The sequence below is a fragment of the Puma concolor genome, chromosome F2 (assembly GCF_028749965.1).
Source record: "Puma concolor isolate L17-30 chromosome F2, mPumCon1.1.hap2, whole genome shotgun sequence".
Classification (NCBI taxonomy): domain Eukaryota; kingdom Metazoa; phylum Chordata; class Mammalia; order Carnivora; family Felidae; genus Puma; species Puma concolor.
The window spans coordinates 1,827,147-1,843,361 of NC_141684.1; the positions used below are offsets into that span (position 1 = coordinate 1,827,147).

The window sequence follows — 16,215 nt, forward strand, 5'->3', positions numbered from 1 at the left end:
CCCTCCCCCAAATCAATATTCCTCTCAGAATTCAAGTAGGACCGGGCGTCACAACCAAATAAATACCAGTGTCCGGGATGCGATCCAAAATTCCTTCCATGTGACAGGACAGGAATATCTCAAGTGCAAGGGCAAAGGCATTCCGTAGATACCAACTAAGAGATAACACGTGTTGAAATTATCAAAGACCTTGAATCAACGACTTAACCAAGCCCTAAGAGCTCGTACAATAAAGGGAAAATTAGAACGTCTCAACAGAGAAACAGGAGACAGAAAAAGAATGAAATGTCAAGGCAGTGTGGTTTTGGCACGAGAAGACACGCGGTGGTCAGTGGAACAAAATAGACCCCCCTCCCCCCCAATTACAGCCAGCTGATGTCTGGCAAAGAGAAAAAGTCCATTCAGTGGGGGAAATGATAGTCTTTCCAGCAAGTATGCTGGAATAATTGGACCTCCACGTTCGAAAAAGAAGAGAATCCAGACGGAGCCCACACGCCGGTCACAGACGTGAATTCCAGTGGATCTGAGCGCGAAACGTAAAATACAGATCTGTAAAACCTCTAGAAGGTCCCACAGGAGAAAACCTGCATGGCGTCGTGTGTGACCGTGAGTTTGTAGATTTAACACCGAAAGCACAATCCACAAGGGAGAAGAGTGGATGTTAGACTTGTTAACAACTTGTGTTTTGCCACGGCTTCCTCTGGAAGGATAGGAGCCCGCAGGCTGACGGGGGACGGCTGCCCACGAGACACAGCCCCGAGCCCCGCAGGAGAGCAGCCGGCGCCCCGTCCCCCTGTGCGTGCAGTTGTGGGTGTCTCCCGGCAGCCGGCGCACCCTTGACCGCGGGGCTGGCTCTGCACGTGTGTGCATTTGCCCAGACTCCTCAAGCACTTGAGGTGGGTGGGGCTTAACTGTACATAATGTGTGCCCCAGGAAAGTGGGGGTAAAGCATGGAAAGTTCCGGCAGGCACATCGGCGTCAGCATGCACGGAGTGTGTCGTTACATGTAGCTTCATCAGGATATACGTCGGGAAGTATTTTTTTTATTAAATCATGTGAAGAAAAAGGAAAAAAAAAAAGAAAACGGATCAAGTACACACATAGCAACCCAGATCTTTTAAAAAAAATTTTTTTTTTTAAAGTGCTTAGTGGTTGGGGGCGCCCGGGTGGCTCGGTTGGTTAAGTGTCCAACTTCCGCTCAGATCATGAACTCACAGGTTTGTGAGTTCTATGCTGACAGCTCGGACCCTGGAGCCTGCTTCAGATTCTGTGTCTCCCTCTCTCTCTCTGCCCCTCCCTTGCTCATGCTCTCTCTCTTTCTCTCTGCCTCTCAGAAATGAATAAACATTAAACAAAGGTTTTTAAAAAATGCTTAGTGGAAAAAAGTCAAAACAGATGAGGTATATAATATAATTTAAATAAATTTAAAATCCGTACACTTTGATAACTGTCTCACAGTTTATTTTTATTTTAGACAGTGTGCGAGACGGTGGCAGGGGTGGGGCAGGGCAGAGGGAGAATCCCAAGCAGCCTCCATGGTCAGCACGGAGCCCGATGCAGGACTCAGTCCCACGACCCTGGGATCATGACCTGAGCCGAGATCAAGAGTCAGACGCTCAACCGGCAGAGCGACCCAGGCGCCCCTGTCTCATGGTTTTGTAAGACGTTAACGTTAGAGGAAGCTTGTGAGGGGTATACAGAGCCTCGGTACTATTTCTGTAACTCTTCTGTATGCCTAAAATTAGTTCCAAAAGTTAAAAAAACCTTTTTCCTTTTTTTTTTTTTTCCTGAGAGCAATTACAAAGGAAATAGACACATTAACTAAACTAGAGTAGTTGTTTATGGGTTGGGGAGGGTTATGGGGAGAAAAGGGATAAATAAACACCCAAGACCGGGACTGCAGGGGGCAGTGGTGACCACACGGCAGGGGCAGTGGGCCGGTGGGCCCGGAGTGGGGGCAGCTCAGTCTTCTGCTTGTGCAAAGAGAGACCATTACCATGGACAGGCTGCAAGGACTTTGGAAGAATATGCTCAAGAGGGAAGGCATGAAATTTAAGGGGACTTGACGTAACATTGTGATTTGTAACAAGCATCATTAGGTCTCGGGCCTCCTTTCTGAGATGGCGTCTCCTAAAACCCTGGGGTTCATAAGTGAAGAAACCCGCCCCCGAAAGGTATCTTTTGTTGTGTAAATGAGACGACCTTCGGGCCTCGATGGTGGGGGGGAGCCACGGTGGGATTAGACGTTTGGAATTTTCAGTCTCACCCCTGACATCTGGGGAGAGGGGAAGGGCTGGCAGCTGAATCGATCACCAATAGCCAATGAGCTCATCGGTCATGCCTACGTAACGAAGCCCCGTTAATGCCCCCAAAGGAAGGGGTTCAGGAAGCGTCCTGATCGGTGAACACTGGTGACACGGGGAGGATGGCTGTGCCCCTTCCCCACACCTCGCCCTGTGCACCACTTCTGTCTGACTGTTCTGAGTTACATCCTTGTACAATGGACCAGCGATCGAATGAGTACAGTGTTTGAGTTCCGGGAGCCGCTCTAACAAATTAACCAAACCCGTGGCGGGGGTCGTGGGGACCTGCCGCGTAGGCTGGTTGGTCAGAAGCGGTGGCGACAAGCTGGGCTCGCAGCTGGAGCCTCAAGTGGGGGCGGCCTTGTGGGACGGAGCCCTCAGCCTGGGGGCGCTGCAGCCGCGTGCGGGTCATGTCGGAGTCGAGTTGACTTGTAGGACACCTGCTGGTGTCTGGAGCATTGCTTGTTGGTGGGCCCTCCCCCCTCCAACACCGCCAACACGCGCACCCACAGATCGGAATTGGGCACGGAGCCCAATTAAGTGGCGAGCAAAGTAACCGTGAAACACATAAGTAAATACAACCAAATATTGTCTACTTTTTAAAAATAATGTCTCAGTTATGCAGTTTCAAAAATACAGAGCTAAAATAGTAGACCACGTAAGTCCGAAGAGAATGATTAAAATGTTCTGAGGTCCTTGTATTGTTTGAAAAGGATTTACTATTTTGATAAATTTCAGACCTCATAAAGTTAAATAACTGGTGAAATGTCAAAGGGAAGCTGAAAAGGAGTAGAAAGAATCTATGGTTTCTGGGCCAAATACAAGGTAAAAGTGGGTTAAAAATAAGTATTTAAAAAGTGCAATTGTTTCAAAATTCAAGGAAGAGGATTTTTATTTTTTTTAATGTTTACTTATTTTTGAGAGAGCGAGAGAGAGACAGACAGACCGAGACAGACAGACCATGAGCAGGGGAGGGGTGACGAGAGGGGGTAACACAGAATCCGAAGCAGGCTCCAGGCTCCGAGCTGTCAGCACAGAGCCTGACGTGGGGCTCGAACCCACAAACTGCAAGATCATGACCTGAGCCAAAGTTGGCTGCTCAACCGACTAAGCCCCCAGGCGCCCCAAGAAAGATAATTTTTTTTTTTTTGAGAAAGAGGATTTTTAAAGTGCCGTTAAAGCAGGACGAATAGGGAACACTGAGAGGAGTGAGCCCCCACCCAGCAGTGGTTACACACAGTGTGATAAAAAAACCAGTTCAAAAACAGAGATTCTCTGGTTGGATTTTAAATACTATTTAACAAAAGATAGGGTATTTACATTAATATCCAACACGAGGGACTGTATGTCAAAGGATAAAAACATTATTATGTAGAGAGGTGGTCCCTTCAAAAGAATAAAAGATTTGATTTGCTGGGAAGATGCGACAGTTGTAAACTGTGTTTAGACATATAAACAAGGCAAACTTTGGTAGAACTACAAAAAACTCTATCCCGGTGGGGATTTTCAACATACCTTTTTTAACTATTGGCAGGTCACAGAGAAAGAAAACCATTGGCTGCATGGAAGACGAGCACTGAGACTCACAGGCTTTTCACTTTACAACCATATTAACTATTGTGTGCTTAGCAGTTAGAAAATACACAGGGAGTATTTTTTTTTTTTTTTAATTGGTACCTGCTATGCGACAAAGCAGGTCTCCTACGGACTAGCTCGGACTAGCTCGTATGCTGGCATTATAGCTAGCATAGCTCCTGTGCTCCTATGATAGCATTATAATTAAAATGGAAATCACAAAAAAGCAGATTTAAAAATTTCCATGATTCAGGACTTTAAAGCACATGAAATATCAAAGAAAGTAACCATTAAAACAACGATAATGGAAAAAGGTGGAGCTAAAGCAACACCTTGAGGGAAATTTGTAGCCTAAAGGCTTACATCAGATGCATATCGAAAGCTAAAAGTTCGATGTGATAAGCATCCAGCTTAAGGAATTAGTTATTTTTGTTCATAGTGAACCCGAGAAGAAAGGAGATAAAGATAAGAGCAGGAATTAATGAAAGAAAATGAATACAGCAGGCCCACAGAGCTAAACATTTGCTCTTTGCAACAGCCGATAAGACAGCACGCAAAAGAGAGGAGAAGGCACGATTCAAACAAAGGCCAGATGAAAAGGGGACCCAGCTACAGACACATTAGAAACCAGAAAAGGCGATGAGACTATTAGGAGCGATTTCATTCCAATACATTTGGAGACTTAAGTTGAAACGGACGGATCTCTAAAAATACATGGCGTCCTAGAAGTGACTCAAGAAGTAGAAAGCCTGAATGGTTGTGTAATTAAATGCAGTGAGAAGGCCTAATTAGGGGAGCCGTGGAGGCGTGTGGCGAGAGGGGAGTCCCTGGTGTAAGGGGCCCGGAGGAAGGGAGGGACAGGGGGCGGGGCGGGAGTCTCACGGTGGGGGAGGGGCGGGTGTCTCTGCCCGGCGTTCCCGGGGAAGGCAGGGGTAGATGGGTGCAGAGAGAAGGGCACGTCGCCCTCCTGCCCGAGACAGCATCAGGGCCTGGCAGGTGTGCAGCCCGGTAGGCGCTTTAAAGTAGGCCAGGCCACGGCGACCAGTACGCGGGCGTCACGTCTTGCTTTGCTTTAAGTTATGCAACGGAAGTGACTCCTTTTCTTCCTGACGATCCTCCGCTCTCACAAACCTAGGGGGCCAGTGTGACCTCGCTTAAGCGCACAGCGACGTAGCCTGGGCTCCTGGTTTCAGGGCTCCCCACGGACGCGCCTCTGCAGCCTTGGGCAAGGCGCTCACCCTCTCTGTGCCTCCGGTTGCTCTTCTGCGAGGGGGGATGGGAATAGTAGCCCCTGCCCCAGGGGCTCTGCCGTTCCCCGCTGCCAGCAGCTTGACTCGTCGTTCTGTGATGCCCTGGTCCTCCCTGAGGCCCACCTGCTCTGTGAGCCTCCGGCAGGAGCCCCCTCTCCTGCCCCCCCTGCAGCCCAGCGGCTCCCCGCCCTGGCGGTATGCTTCCGCTCCTCAGCCTGGCCCTCGGCCTGGCCTTCACCGTCCCCTCTCCCTATCCCGCCCACTTGGCTTACTCCACTGCCCACCCCCCCCCCCCACACACACACCTTGCCATATCCCCGGGCGTGGGTGAAAGTGGCCTGCACACCCTCCCCAGCGTGGTCCTGGGGGGGCTCCTTCCCCAGCGGCCCTCCCCGCTGTCAGAGGACAAGATCTCATGTGCGTGCCAGAGGGAGGGGGGACCGGACCCCCACACCAAAACCTGAGGCAAGACCCGTGGTGGCTCTAGGGAGACAGGGAGCCACGGGTGGGGTGGGGGCGGGCGGCTCCAGAGGGTGAGGCCAGGAGAGGACATGGCAGCCATGGGCAGAGACTGCGGGGGCCAGGATGGTGGGGGGGGGGGGAGCTTCCAGTGCGACCCAGGCAGTGGTGCAGGCCTCAGCCGTGTGACCCTGGCCACACCTGCCCCCTAGTGACTTGTTGGTGTTCCGGGGGAGGCCAGAGTCCATTGTGGCCCCTGGGATTCCCCAGGGGTAGGGCCTGAGAGCAGAGTGTCCCTCCCCAGCAGAGAGGCCCCTGCCCGGCTCTCAAGCCGTCTGCAGCCTCCAGCCTGGGGTCTGTCTGCCTCCCCGGGTGCCCACCTCCCACCCCGATGACCTCCAGGCTCAGCCTAGCTCCCCACCCTCCTCCCCACCGCCAGAAGCCTTGGGGGATGGTGTCCCTGCTCTGGCTCTCAGGGCACCGTCACCGGGCCGTGTCCCCTCCTCTCGTCCACCACAACTCCATCCCCCCTCTTTCCTGTCCTGGCCCCCCTCGCCGCTCCCCCCCCCCCCATCCATCCAGGAGGTTAAGTCCCTTTTAGAGGGACCGGGCTGGAGCCTGTCAGCTGCCTCCCCTCTGAGGATCCGGGAACCCTGAGCCTGGAAAGGACAGGAGAGGACAGGTGGGGCACAGGCTGGTGAAGGAGGCACACCAGCGAGGGGACAGGCCCCCTGAGGTCACAGGCAGCCGAAGTGTCCCGGAACCAGGCCACTGCACCCACCGCTGCCTCCCAAGGAGCTCCCCGTGATGGAGAGAGAGGGGGTGCCGCTGGTGGGGGTGCTGCCTCCTGCCTCCTCCCGACTCCCCTTCCTGGGCAGGATCCATCTGGTGTTCCCAGAGAGCCATATTGAGTCCAACAACACCTCCTCTGCCTTCCTGGGACGGCTGGGGACGCCTGCGCCCTGCAACTGGCCCAAGCAGGGCTCTAGGCTGCCCCCCGCCACCGTCTCCGGTCGGGGTACCCGCTGGCTGGGACGCCAAGGGGAGAGCCGGCCGACAGCCCACCCTACCTTCCTCAGGGGGCCCTGCACTTCCGTCTTTGGAGATTTGGGGGAGGGGTCTGAATGTGATTGTCCTAAGATCCCACGCACGTAAAGGGAAGTTTCTGGATGAGCAAATCTTCGATTCCGTGATTGTAACTGCTCAGACCCCAGTACTCTTTGTCCAAGGAGCTGTGCTCTACAGGGGCCCCCCAGGACCCCTGCCCCGTGCCCTGACCGCTCTGGGGGGAGACCCCTGGGGCCCCGGGCTGAGGGCTGGCTGCGGTGGGAGGGAAAGTTCTGGAGCAGCACAGCTGGGAGGCTGACGTGAGCAGTGACTGTCTCAGGGCTTCCGGCTCTGCCAGATCCTTATTTGGAGGTGGTTCCGCCGGAGTGACTGGCACATTCCCGAGCTATTCAGAGACACCCTTCCCCTCCTGGTTATTTTTAGGCCCTAAGAGAAATACTTGGGGAGCCCGCTGCTCCCCGCCTCAAGAGGTTACAGGGCCACAGACTGCTGGCCTTGGAAGGGATCTGTCACCCGATCCTGCTGCCACAGTGCCAGAGGGGAAACTGAGGCCCAGAGGGGCGGGGCTCGTCCAAGGTCAAGGCCTTCTGCCCCTAGCCGGCCCACCTTTGGGCCCCTCCGTGGACCCTTCTGAGCAGACCTGGCCAGGACCGTGGGACACCCCCGTGCGGAGAGGTGCACCAGGCGGGGACCCCCACTCCACAGGAGGTCTGAGAACTCCCTTGGTCACTGGCAGTAGTGGGCACACTGGTGACACAGGCAGAGGCCCGTGTGACCCCTCCCGGCCCTGACCGGTGTGCCAGCCCTTCCGTCCAGGGCCTCGGCGTCCTCCCCAGGGGGCGGACACTCCTCAGGATGAGCCCAGACACCTGCAGGGGTCTGGGGGGGGCGGTAGCAAGGGACCCCAGATTTTACATCTGTCAGAAAGGGCTGCCGGTAACCTCCCAGGGCAGTAGGATGGCCACCAGGGGTGGGTGGCGGTTTCTGGACTTTTGAGGTGGGACTCCAGCTGCCTTGTCACCCCAGGGGAGCCACACAGGTCCCGTGTTCCCCAGACATAGCCTGGAGGCTCCAGGAGGAACTGGGGGTGGGTGGAGCAGGCCCAGGAAGGGCACTCCCCGCTGGTGGAAGGTTCTGGAACAGTCCCGGGGCATGAGGCCCACCGTGGATTTGCTCCTCTGTGGAGGCAAAAGCCGGTGTCGGGTGCGGGGCCAGGGGAGGTGACGGGAGTCTGGAGGTGGGCCCTTCGTCTTGGCCGAGGCCAGGAGGGGCCGGAAGGTGTTGCGCGGCGGCCGGCACGGCAGTGGGAGGCTGGCCTGGAAGAGGGCCTTCCAGACAGTGGGGGGCTCGCTGCTGGTGGGGGCCAGCTGGGGGCTGGGCCCGGGGGTGGTTGTGAAGGCTTTTCCAGGGAGGGTCTCCCCCTGCCCAGGGGCAGGGCGTCTCCACCGGGCGAGCGGGGACTGCTTGGGCTTCCCTCCGGGCTCGGCCCGGCCCTGCTGGCCTTGGTGACAGGAGGACATCGGGTGAGGAGGACCTGGGTGTCAGGAGTGTGTGGCCTGGAGGAGGCTGCCTCCAGTTTGCCCTCCCCCCCTTCCCCCCGGGGGACTCAGGCTCTGGTCTTTGTCCTCGGGGAGCCTCCTTCCTACCCTTCTGTCCCTCCATCTGCCAGATGCCCCCCCCCCCCCCCCACCGGCACTACCACCAGCCACACGGATCATCGCCACCGTCAGAGCCACCGCCAGCACCGCCAGGGGAGCTCTGGCCGCACGTGCTCCCGCCCCTGAGGGTGACCACCGCCATCCTGGGCGCCACCCCTAGGCCACGATGCACTGCAGGCAAAAGGGGGCAGCGGAGGCATTCTCCGAGCGCCTGTGGCGGGGTGGCACTTGGACAGAGGCGCCCGGACAGTGAAGAAAACATCTCTCTGGTGGCCCGATCACCTCTGGAAAGGAGTGGCTTCTGGCCGTGGGAACAGCACGGGGAGCCTCCCGGCTGCCACTGGGTGACCTGCCAGGGATGAGGGCTGGGAGAGCTGGGCTCACTACCTGGCACCCGGACCCCTCCCCGGTCCCTGAGGCAAGAGCGCAGCAGCGGCGGCAGGCCCCCCATGGAAGGTGACGGAAGCGGACCCACGCAAGGCCCAGGGGTTTCCATGAGTCTGGGGGGGGGGGGGAACATCCCCGGCGGGCTTCCTGCACCGAGGCCTGGAGAGAGGACAGCCATTTCTGCGACCGGTCACTGTGCCAGGTGGCCGTGCAGCACGGAACAGCCGTGAACGTGGGGCCCGGGGCAGAACAGGGAACGGGTCTTCTCCTGGAAGGACACAGCCTTCTTGGAGGGAGCCGGGACGGGGGACCTGGGTCCGCTGACCCTGAGCCCCCGGGTTACTGCCATCGCATGCAGGGAGCGTGTGGCTTGGGTCCATCTTGGTTTGCTGTTTTTCCCAGCTTTTCTGTTGCACAAGCGAGCAGCACAGGGGAGGGCAGGTCACCGGCCGGACCCTGCCCGGGTCACACCACGAAGGCAGTGGTAAACCCTGTGCTCCGTGCGCCGTCCCCCAGGAGCGTGGCGGGGGGCTCAGGGCTTTCTGCACCAGGACCCCCTTCCTGGGGGCGCTCCGGCTTCCTTCTGGGGAAGGATGAGGAAGGCAGCCAGTGGCCGCCCTCGTCCGAACCGCCCCCCGCCCCAGGCCAGATGCGCTCGGAGTTGGAGGCTTCTCTGTGTCGGGAGAGCCTGGGCGCACCCAGTGTTCGAACCAACCTTAAGCCTCAGCCGGGGGAGGTTTGGCTGCCACATCGCACCCACAAGAGTTGGCTTTTTGAAGTGTCCAGACCGTGGCTGAGAGGCTGGTTCCCGGGGACGTGCGGGCCCGTGCCAGGACGCTTGTGGCCACGCATTCCCCAGCCCCTCACAGCCATGCCTGGTCACCACCGGTCCCTCTCCCTCCTCAGTCACTTGTGGCCGTGACCCGAGGGGGTCGTGACAAGTGGTGGGTGGGGCGCCGTGAGACACGTGCCAGCAGCTCCCCCACTTTTCGGGGGGGTTGGCATTTTTTCATCTTGAATGATGCGTTTGGGGGGCCATAATCCAGGGCGCTGGGACCCGCAAACAGACCACTTGCACACCACTTGTTTGGGCCAGTGGTCACTGTCTGCCGCCTCCCGGGGTCCAGCGGGGTCTGGGGGTCTGCCCCCAGGGTGGGAAGCGCAGCCTGGTGGGGAGAGCCTGGCTCACGGCCCCTCCCAGCCTCGCACCTGCCAGCCTGGCTCCCAGTGGAGGCGCAGGCTGCCCCCTGCTGGAAATACAGAGGAGAGGCAGGACCCCGCATTTCCCCTGGAGAGACAAGCTTCTCAAGCTGTGTGCCCCGGGCCTAGGTGGGGGGTGGCAGAGGGCGGGGCAGGATGGAGAAGGGGGCACGGCTCTGGGCGTGTCCACATTTGTTCCTCACACCTGCCCCAGGACAAAGGGGAAGGTTCGGAGGACACAGGTGATGCAGAGGGCAGGGGTCCCGGAGGAGACAGTGGGCACACCAAGGCCAGGCGGGAGGGGCCTTCCTCCTCCCCCCAGCCCCACCACATCCTCTGCCCCTGCATTTCTTTGCAGTCTTGGATTGTCCCTCCAGCCATGACTCTGGGTGCAGGGAAGTCACACGCCAAGCCCCGTGGGTCTAAAAGTCTGCGGGCAGGGGAGCAAGGGAGCCCAGCATCCGACGGTCCCCCTCGGTTCCCTCACGGCATCCCCGGGGACCACGTGACTGCTGGCCTGGGGACCGACGCCCACACAGGGTGAGCTCCTGACACCCAGGCAGGGTACGAGGCGGGAGTGGAGGCCAGGTGCCCACCAGGCCTGCCCCGCCCTTCTGACCCGATGGAGGGACCAAGGCAGCCTCGGGGCTCGTGCCGCACAGAGAAGGCCCACACAGAGGGGATGTGGGTTTTTAATTCTTTTTATTGAAGAAAAGAAAAGGAGAGAAAAAATAGATTCCCCACCCCTGCTTCTTCCCGGAGTGGGCTTCTAGTCCTGCCCCTGGGGTCAGCACAGGTGGGAGAGAGGGCTCTCCACCTGGGTCTGGGGAGGGGCCCCGGGCCCTGGAAAGGTGAGGGGGGGGGGCTGGCTGCTTCCCGAGGGGTAGGGGTGTCTAAAAAATGGTGCCAGGCCAGCTGGGCCAAGCAGGCTGGTCCTCTGCCGCGGCAGCTCAGGTAGGTGTCCTGGGGATGCTGGCCGCACCCGCCCCGCCACTGTCCGCGGCCGCCCGCCCGCCTGCCCGCCGGCGCCGGGCTCGAGGAGGGCAGAGTCTGAGGCACCTTCCGGCCTCTGGAGCCCTGTGCCCACCCGGGGCCGCCGGGGCCTCCTGTCCCCTCTGGCTCTGGTCCCAGCGCCGCGGGCCTCCGCCCGGCCGCCGTCCGAGCGCCCTGAGGCCGGGGCGCGGGCCTGGCCCGCAGCCCGGGAGCGTGTCTGTGCCCGTCCTGCGGCGGAAGCGGGCGGAGCAGGATGTTCCTCCTCGGGGCCCGGTGCGTGGCCGCCGCCCACCCGCTCAGACCTCGGTCTGGAGGTCGATGATGTCCTGGCCCACCAGCGGGATCGTGGCGCCCGACTTCTCCCACTCGACGCTCCGCAGCTCCAGCGGTGAGGGCGGCAGCGGCTCCAGCTCCTTCTTCACCCACGCAGGCGTCCCGTGGGCCTTCCGAAGGCTCTCCCAGGGCCGCTTGTTCGGTGTCTGCTGCTTTTCCGGCTGCTGGCCGGCGGGCGGGGAGGGGGGCAGGGGCCGAGAGGGAGGCCACGGGGCAGGAGCGGAGGAGGGGAGGAGAGAACGCACACGGGAACCAAACAGAGAGGAAGGGACCTGAGCGGGCGGAGAGGCGGGCTGCAGGGGCCCCCCCGGGGGCCGAGCGGGAGCGGAGCGCTTCCCGCCGCCGTGGGGGCCCCGCGGCCCCGCCTGCCCGGCACCCCTCCCTTGGCTGTTGCCTTCCTTGGCAGAAGCCAGACCCCCCGTGCACCGCCCCGTGCACCCCTCCGGACGGGGCTGGGCGTGGGGCGGGTCCCCGGGAAGGCCGGTGTGCGGGGCTCTGGCGAGCGCTGCGTCGGGCCAGTCTTCGCGAAAAGTTGAAGCGAGGGGAAGGAGCGCGTAGGGACTTCAACTAAGTGCTCTCCCTCTGCCGGCCTCGCCCCAGGGCCCCGCCCCAGGGCCCCGCCCAGAGCCCCGCCCCACCACCCCGCCCGCAGCCCCAAGGCCCCGCCCCGTCCCCCAGACCTTGCTTTCTGGGCCCAGCACCTCCTTGTCCTTCTCCGCGTGCTGCAGCTTCCGGTTCAGGTCCTGGAACATGTCCTGGTGCCGCTTCCGGGTGTGCATGATTTTCTGCGGGGCGGGAGGGGCCGGGCATCCTGAGCCTGGAAAGGAGCCGCTCTGCCTGGCCGGGCTCCTCCCCCCCAGCCCCTCCCTGCCCCTGGTTGGACTCCAGCTGCCTGTCCCCGACCCCCCCCCCCCGCCCTGCCCCCGGGGCTCTGAGCACCTCCGGCTCCGGGTATTTGGGGAAGGGGACACCAGGAGGTGGGACCCACCTCAAAGTCCAGTTCTGCATACCGCGACTTCCGCCGCTGTGGGGAGAAGGGGGTTGTGCACATTTGCAAGCAGTCGCCCCAAACCTCCCAGACCACAAGTCCAGGCCTCTCCTCGCCTGAGACAGGGGGAGACTGGGGACCCCCTCACCCCATGGCTACTCGGGTTCTCCACCAAGCTGGGGAACATGCCTCTGACTGCCCTATAGTTGGCAGCGCCCAGGCCGCTTGTAGGCCCCGCCCTTTCCCCCTGGGGACAGCGGGGGGCCCAGCCCGAGGGCTCTGGCGGAAGAGGGTGGGCAGAGGGGGCGCCCGCTGAGCCAAGGGGAATAGAAGCCCGAGGCCCCAGACAGCAGTGACAGTCACACGACCGCCTGGGGCTTCGGTATTGCAGCTCCAGAATGGGGGTAAGCCTGCAGATGCTTTTCATCACGTTCTGTCCCAGACCGTCCCCAGGGCCATCTCCCGCTTCGAGAGACAGAGGACAAGGGTGATGCAGAGGGCAGGGGTCCTGGAGGAGACTGTGGGCACACCAAGGCCAGACGGAAGAGCAGGGCAATGCCTCCACATTCTCTGCCCCTGCCTTTCTTCACCGTCTTAGATTGTCCTCCGGCACTGGCCAGTGACGAGGAGACGAGAACTGGACGCAGGGCGGGTGGCACGGCTGGGGGACCACAGGGAACCAGGGCCTGGGGCTGCTTCACCAGAGGCAGTGAGCCAGGAGGTGGGGGAGTGGCCTGGGGAGGGCGGGGGTCCCTGGGGGTGCTAGGCAACGCTCCCCCCAACGCACTCCGAGCCCCATGCCGGACAGGCTGAGTGTGGTCACTTCCAGGCTTCAGGCTGACCTAAGGAGGGACTTGCTGCCGTGACCGCCCGACCACGGAATGGACTAGACTGCAGCCAGCCCAAGTCCAGCTGGGTGGGCCCCACTGCAATGGCACAGCCCCCCGTCGCCAGGGCCCAGCAGGGCCAGGGGCAGCGTGGCCAGAGAACAGGGTGAGGGCAGGCCCTGCCAGGAACCGGCTCTCCGGCGTAGGCCTGTCCCCACTCTTGCCAGGGGACCCCTTCCGGCAGGAGTGAGGCCAGGATGCCGGCCTCCGGCCTTCCCAGGCCTGGCCTACCTAACGCTGGCTGCAGCCCAAACCAGCAGCGCCCACAGCACCCCTGCCCCGCCCCCCCCCCCCCCCCCCCCCGGGACCCTTGGGCTGCCCTCACCTCCAGGGAGCTCACGGACAAGGTGGAGACATTCTCGTTCCTGGTCCCGGTCCCCGAGCTGGGCCCTGGGTGGGCAGCGGGCTCCCCGGGCTCCCCCAGGCTAGGGGGCGCTGGCTCCAGGGTGGGTGGCGGGGGTGGTGGGGGCGGGGGCGGTGGGGGCTGGGCAGGGGGTGCCTCCGGGGGCCCACCCCCTGGGGGCTGGCGGGAGGGTGGGCTGCGGGCGGGGAGGCCCGTGTCAGGTGCCATGTTGAGGTGGATGAGGCGGGTCTGGGGCATCTGATCGATGTGGATGCTGTGCTTGGGCTCCTCCTGGGGCTTGGGCCGCAGCGTGGCTGTGGCCGTTGGCAGGATTACATAGCTGGTGTCCAGGGCCTTCTCCTGGGCCCGGCTCAGCTCCGAGTCCAGCTTCTTGAAGATGTCCCCGTCCCCGGCAAAGGAGGACTTGGGCGCCCTGTCCTTCTTGAGGGTCAGTGAGTGGTTGGGGAAGTCAGGCAGGGGGCCGCCTGGGCAGCGGGGCGAGCCGTGCAGGTGCAGTTTGGACACGTTGGCCGGCAGGCTGTTGAAGTTGGCGGGGGGCGCCTTGGCGTGGGCCAGCTTCAGCTTCTCCTCCTCGGGCAGCGACGGCCGCTTGAGCGTGCCCGTGATCGTGGCCGTGCGGCAGGCTGCGATGTCCTTGTTCAGCACTGTGGGGACAGGTGAAGGGGTCAGCGCGGCCTCGGGGATGCCTCGGACGGTCTCGATCCGGCGCGCCCCTGACTTGTGTTTGGTGCTGCTGCAGCTGGGAGTCCTTGGCGTTTTCAAGCAGGCTGGAACACGGGGTGCTCCTGTCTGCCCCCGCAGACAAGAGGACAAATGGCCGCCACCCACACACAGCCCCTCCCAGCAGCTGAGCGGGCCCCTGTCGGCCCTGGAGCCAGCCCGCACTTCTCGGAAGTTCAGGGACACACTCCTCATCGCTCCTGCGGCGCGGGGCCCTGTATGCCTAGCCCGCTTCTGTGCGGCTGCAGTGGGTGGGGGCGGGCCACCGCGACCTCCGACCCGGGCTCCAGCTGGCCCACCACCTGCCTTGCTCTTACCCGTCAATCCAGCCTCACTGGCCCATGGAGACCCCAAAGCGGCCAGGCCCACGCGGGGCCCGTCCACGGGAAGCCCGCTGTGAGCGCGGGAACGCTTTCCCTGCTGGCTGGCGGGCACCCAGCCACACCTTCGTCCAGCCCCCAAACGCTCACAGCTCCTGTCAGCGGCTTCCTGTGCCACCCCACCGGCACCCGCCCTCCGAGCGGACGGTCACTCGCCAGTCCCCGGTACTCTCCCTCCTCTCTGGCAGAGCTTCCTTCTGTTCTGGCCCCTTCTCTTCTCCAGCCTCCATACGCCGACCCCCTGCGCCCATGTCTGCAACCGTCCCCCGCTCCAGGTCGACCAACAGGGGACCTGCCGTCTCGCCCGCCAAACCTGTGCCCCTCCGGGGTCCCCCCTGCAGAGATCGCCCCGTCCACCTCACAGCGGGCCATCGCCCGGACAGAGCTGGGCACCTCTCCTGCAGAAATCTGGCTGTGGGTCCCCTGTGTGCTCGGCCCCAAATCCAGACTCCTTCTAGGCCCCCAGCCCCCCAGCCCGTGTGCCCACCTCACCCTGTGTTTGTGACACCAGCCTCCAGTCGCTAGCTGCCTGAGAGATCACGGGCCAGGCTGCGCCATCTTACCGATGAGGAAGAAGTGGGGGCCTCGGAGGCCAGTACCACCCAAAGGGGGCTGGGCCCGAGCCTCCAAAAGCCCTCAAAGTCTTGGGGTCACCTCTCAGGGAGGCTGCCTAGACTACACAAGACCAAGGTGGGAAGTGAAAGACCGTTCTGTCCAGTTCCCACTTAGCCCAACCAGAGGTCACCTCCTCCAGGAAGCTCTCCCGGGGGCCACCAGGCAGCAGCTGACACTCCCAATCTGGGGCTGTCTCGACCCCCGCCCCCATGGCTATCTCTGGAGAAGACGCTCCTCAAAAGTAGCTGACAGACCAAGGCAGTGCGACCGGCTGGTTCTCCACCGCTCTGAACGGCATTGCCTGTCACTGCCGGGACCCGGCTCTCAGAACGACGACGTTAAAGCGGTTTCCTTTCATTGGGCAGCTGATTCCCCTTTTCCCCTTGCTTCCAGGAAACTCAGCATTACTCTAGGGCCCAGGGTTGGCTCCTCCGCCCTGCTTTCCTCCTGCTCCCACTGATGTCCCCCCCAGAAGGCTCAGCCAACCCTCCGCCATGGCTGGATGGAAGATGAAGACGCGAGGACAACACAGAACGCGGGCCCTGGAGGGACGCAGGCAGAGGTGGGTGACAGGTGGAAGCGGGGTGGCTCCAGTGTCTCACAGCTGGTGCAGCCTCCCCGCCCCTACAGAGAGAGCGGAGACCGAAGACCAGAAGTGTCGGAGGTGGCAGGGGTGGGGAGCACAAGGCTTCTTGTTCAGGGGCTCGGCGGGGAGAGGACAGGGCCAGGCCCAGGGCAGTGGGCCCCAGGGGTTCGCTCCAGTGCTAAGAATCCCGCCAGCACGCATCAGCCTGGTGAGCCCAAGCTCCCGGACAGCTTTCTGGCAGTTTCTTCTGCCCTCGACCCACAGGCCCTGCCTGCTGCAGCCTCAGGGCAGTGGGTGGGGAGGCGCAAAAGTGGCTGTGCCACCAAGGTTGGGGCGGGCCAGGCCCCGGAGGAAGGCCCGTGTCTGCCTGTACAGACCAGGCTTCCGGGCAGTGGCCCCTCCATCTGGGCGGATGTGACCCAACCTCACGGCACGGGCTGTGGCGGGCA

At 61.5% G+C, this 16,215-nt stretch overlaps 1 protein-coding gene across 10 annotated transcripts in view; it reads right to left on the minus strand.

Annotated features, from left to right (window-relative positions):
- Window positions 1-10,585: 10,585 nt before the first annotated feature.
- The window catches only part of ADGRB1 (adhesion G protein-coupled receptor B1), a 79,742-nt gene continuing 74,112 nt past the window's right edge, over window positions 10,586-16,215 (minus strand). For 6 of the 10 annotated variants that reach the window (XM_086695465.1, XM_086695467.1, XM_086695461.1 and 3 more), the window contains 4 exons: window positions 13,427-14,109; window positions 12,215-12,250; window positions 11,907-12,011; window positions 10,586-11,390 (listed from right to left, as the gene is read on the minus strand). In XM_086695465.1, the coding sequence (XP_086551591.1) occupies window positions 11,190-11,390; window positions 11,907-12,011; window positions 12,215-12,250; window positions 13,427-14,109 (1,025 nt within the window). In that variant the 3' untranslated portion in view covers window positions 10,586-11,189. The remainder of the gene's footprint in view (window positions 11,391-11,906; window positions 12,012-12,214; window positions 12,251-13,426; window positions 14,110-16,215) is intronic. The other 4 variants (XM_086695469.1, XM_086695468.1, XM_086695466.1 and 1 more) reach the window with 1 other exon arrangement.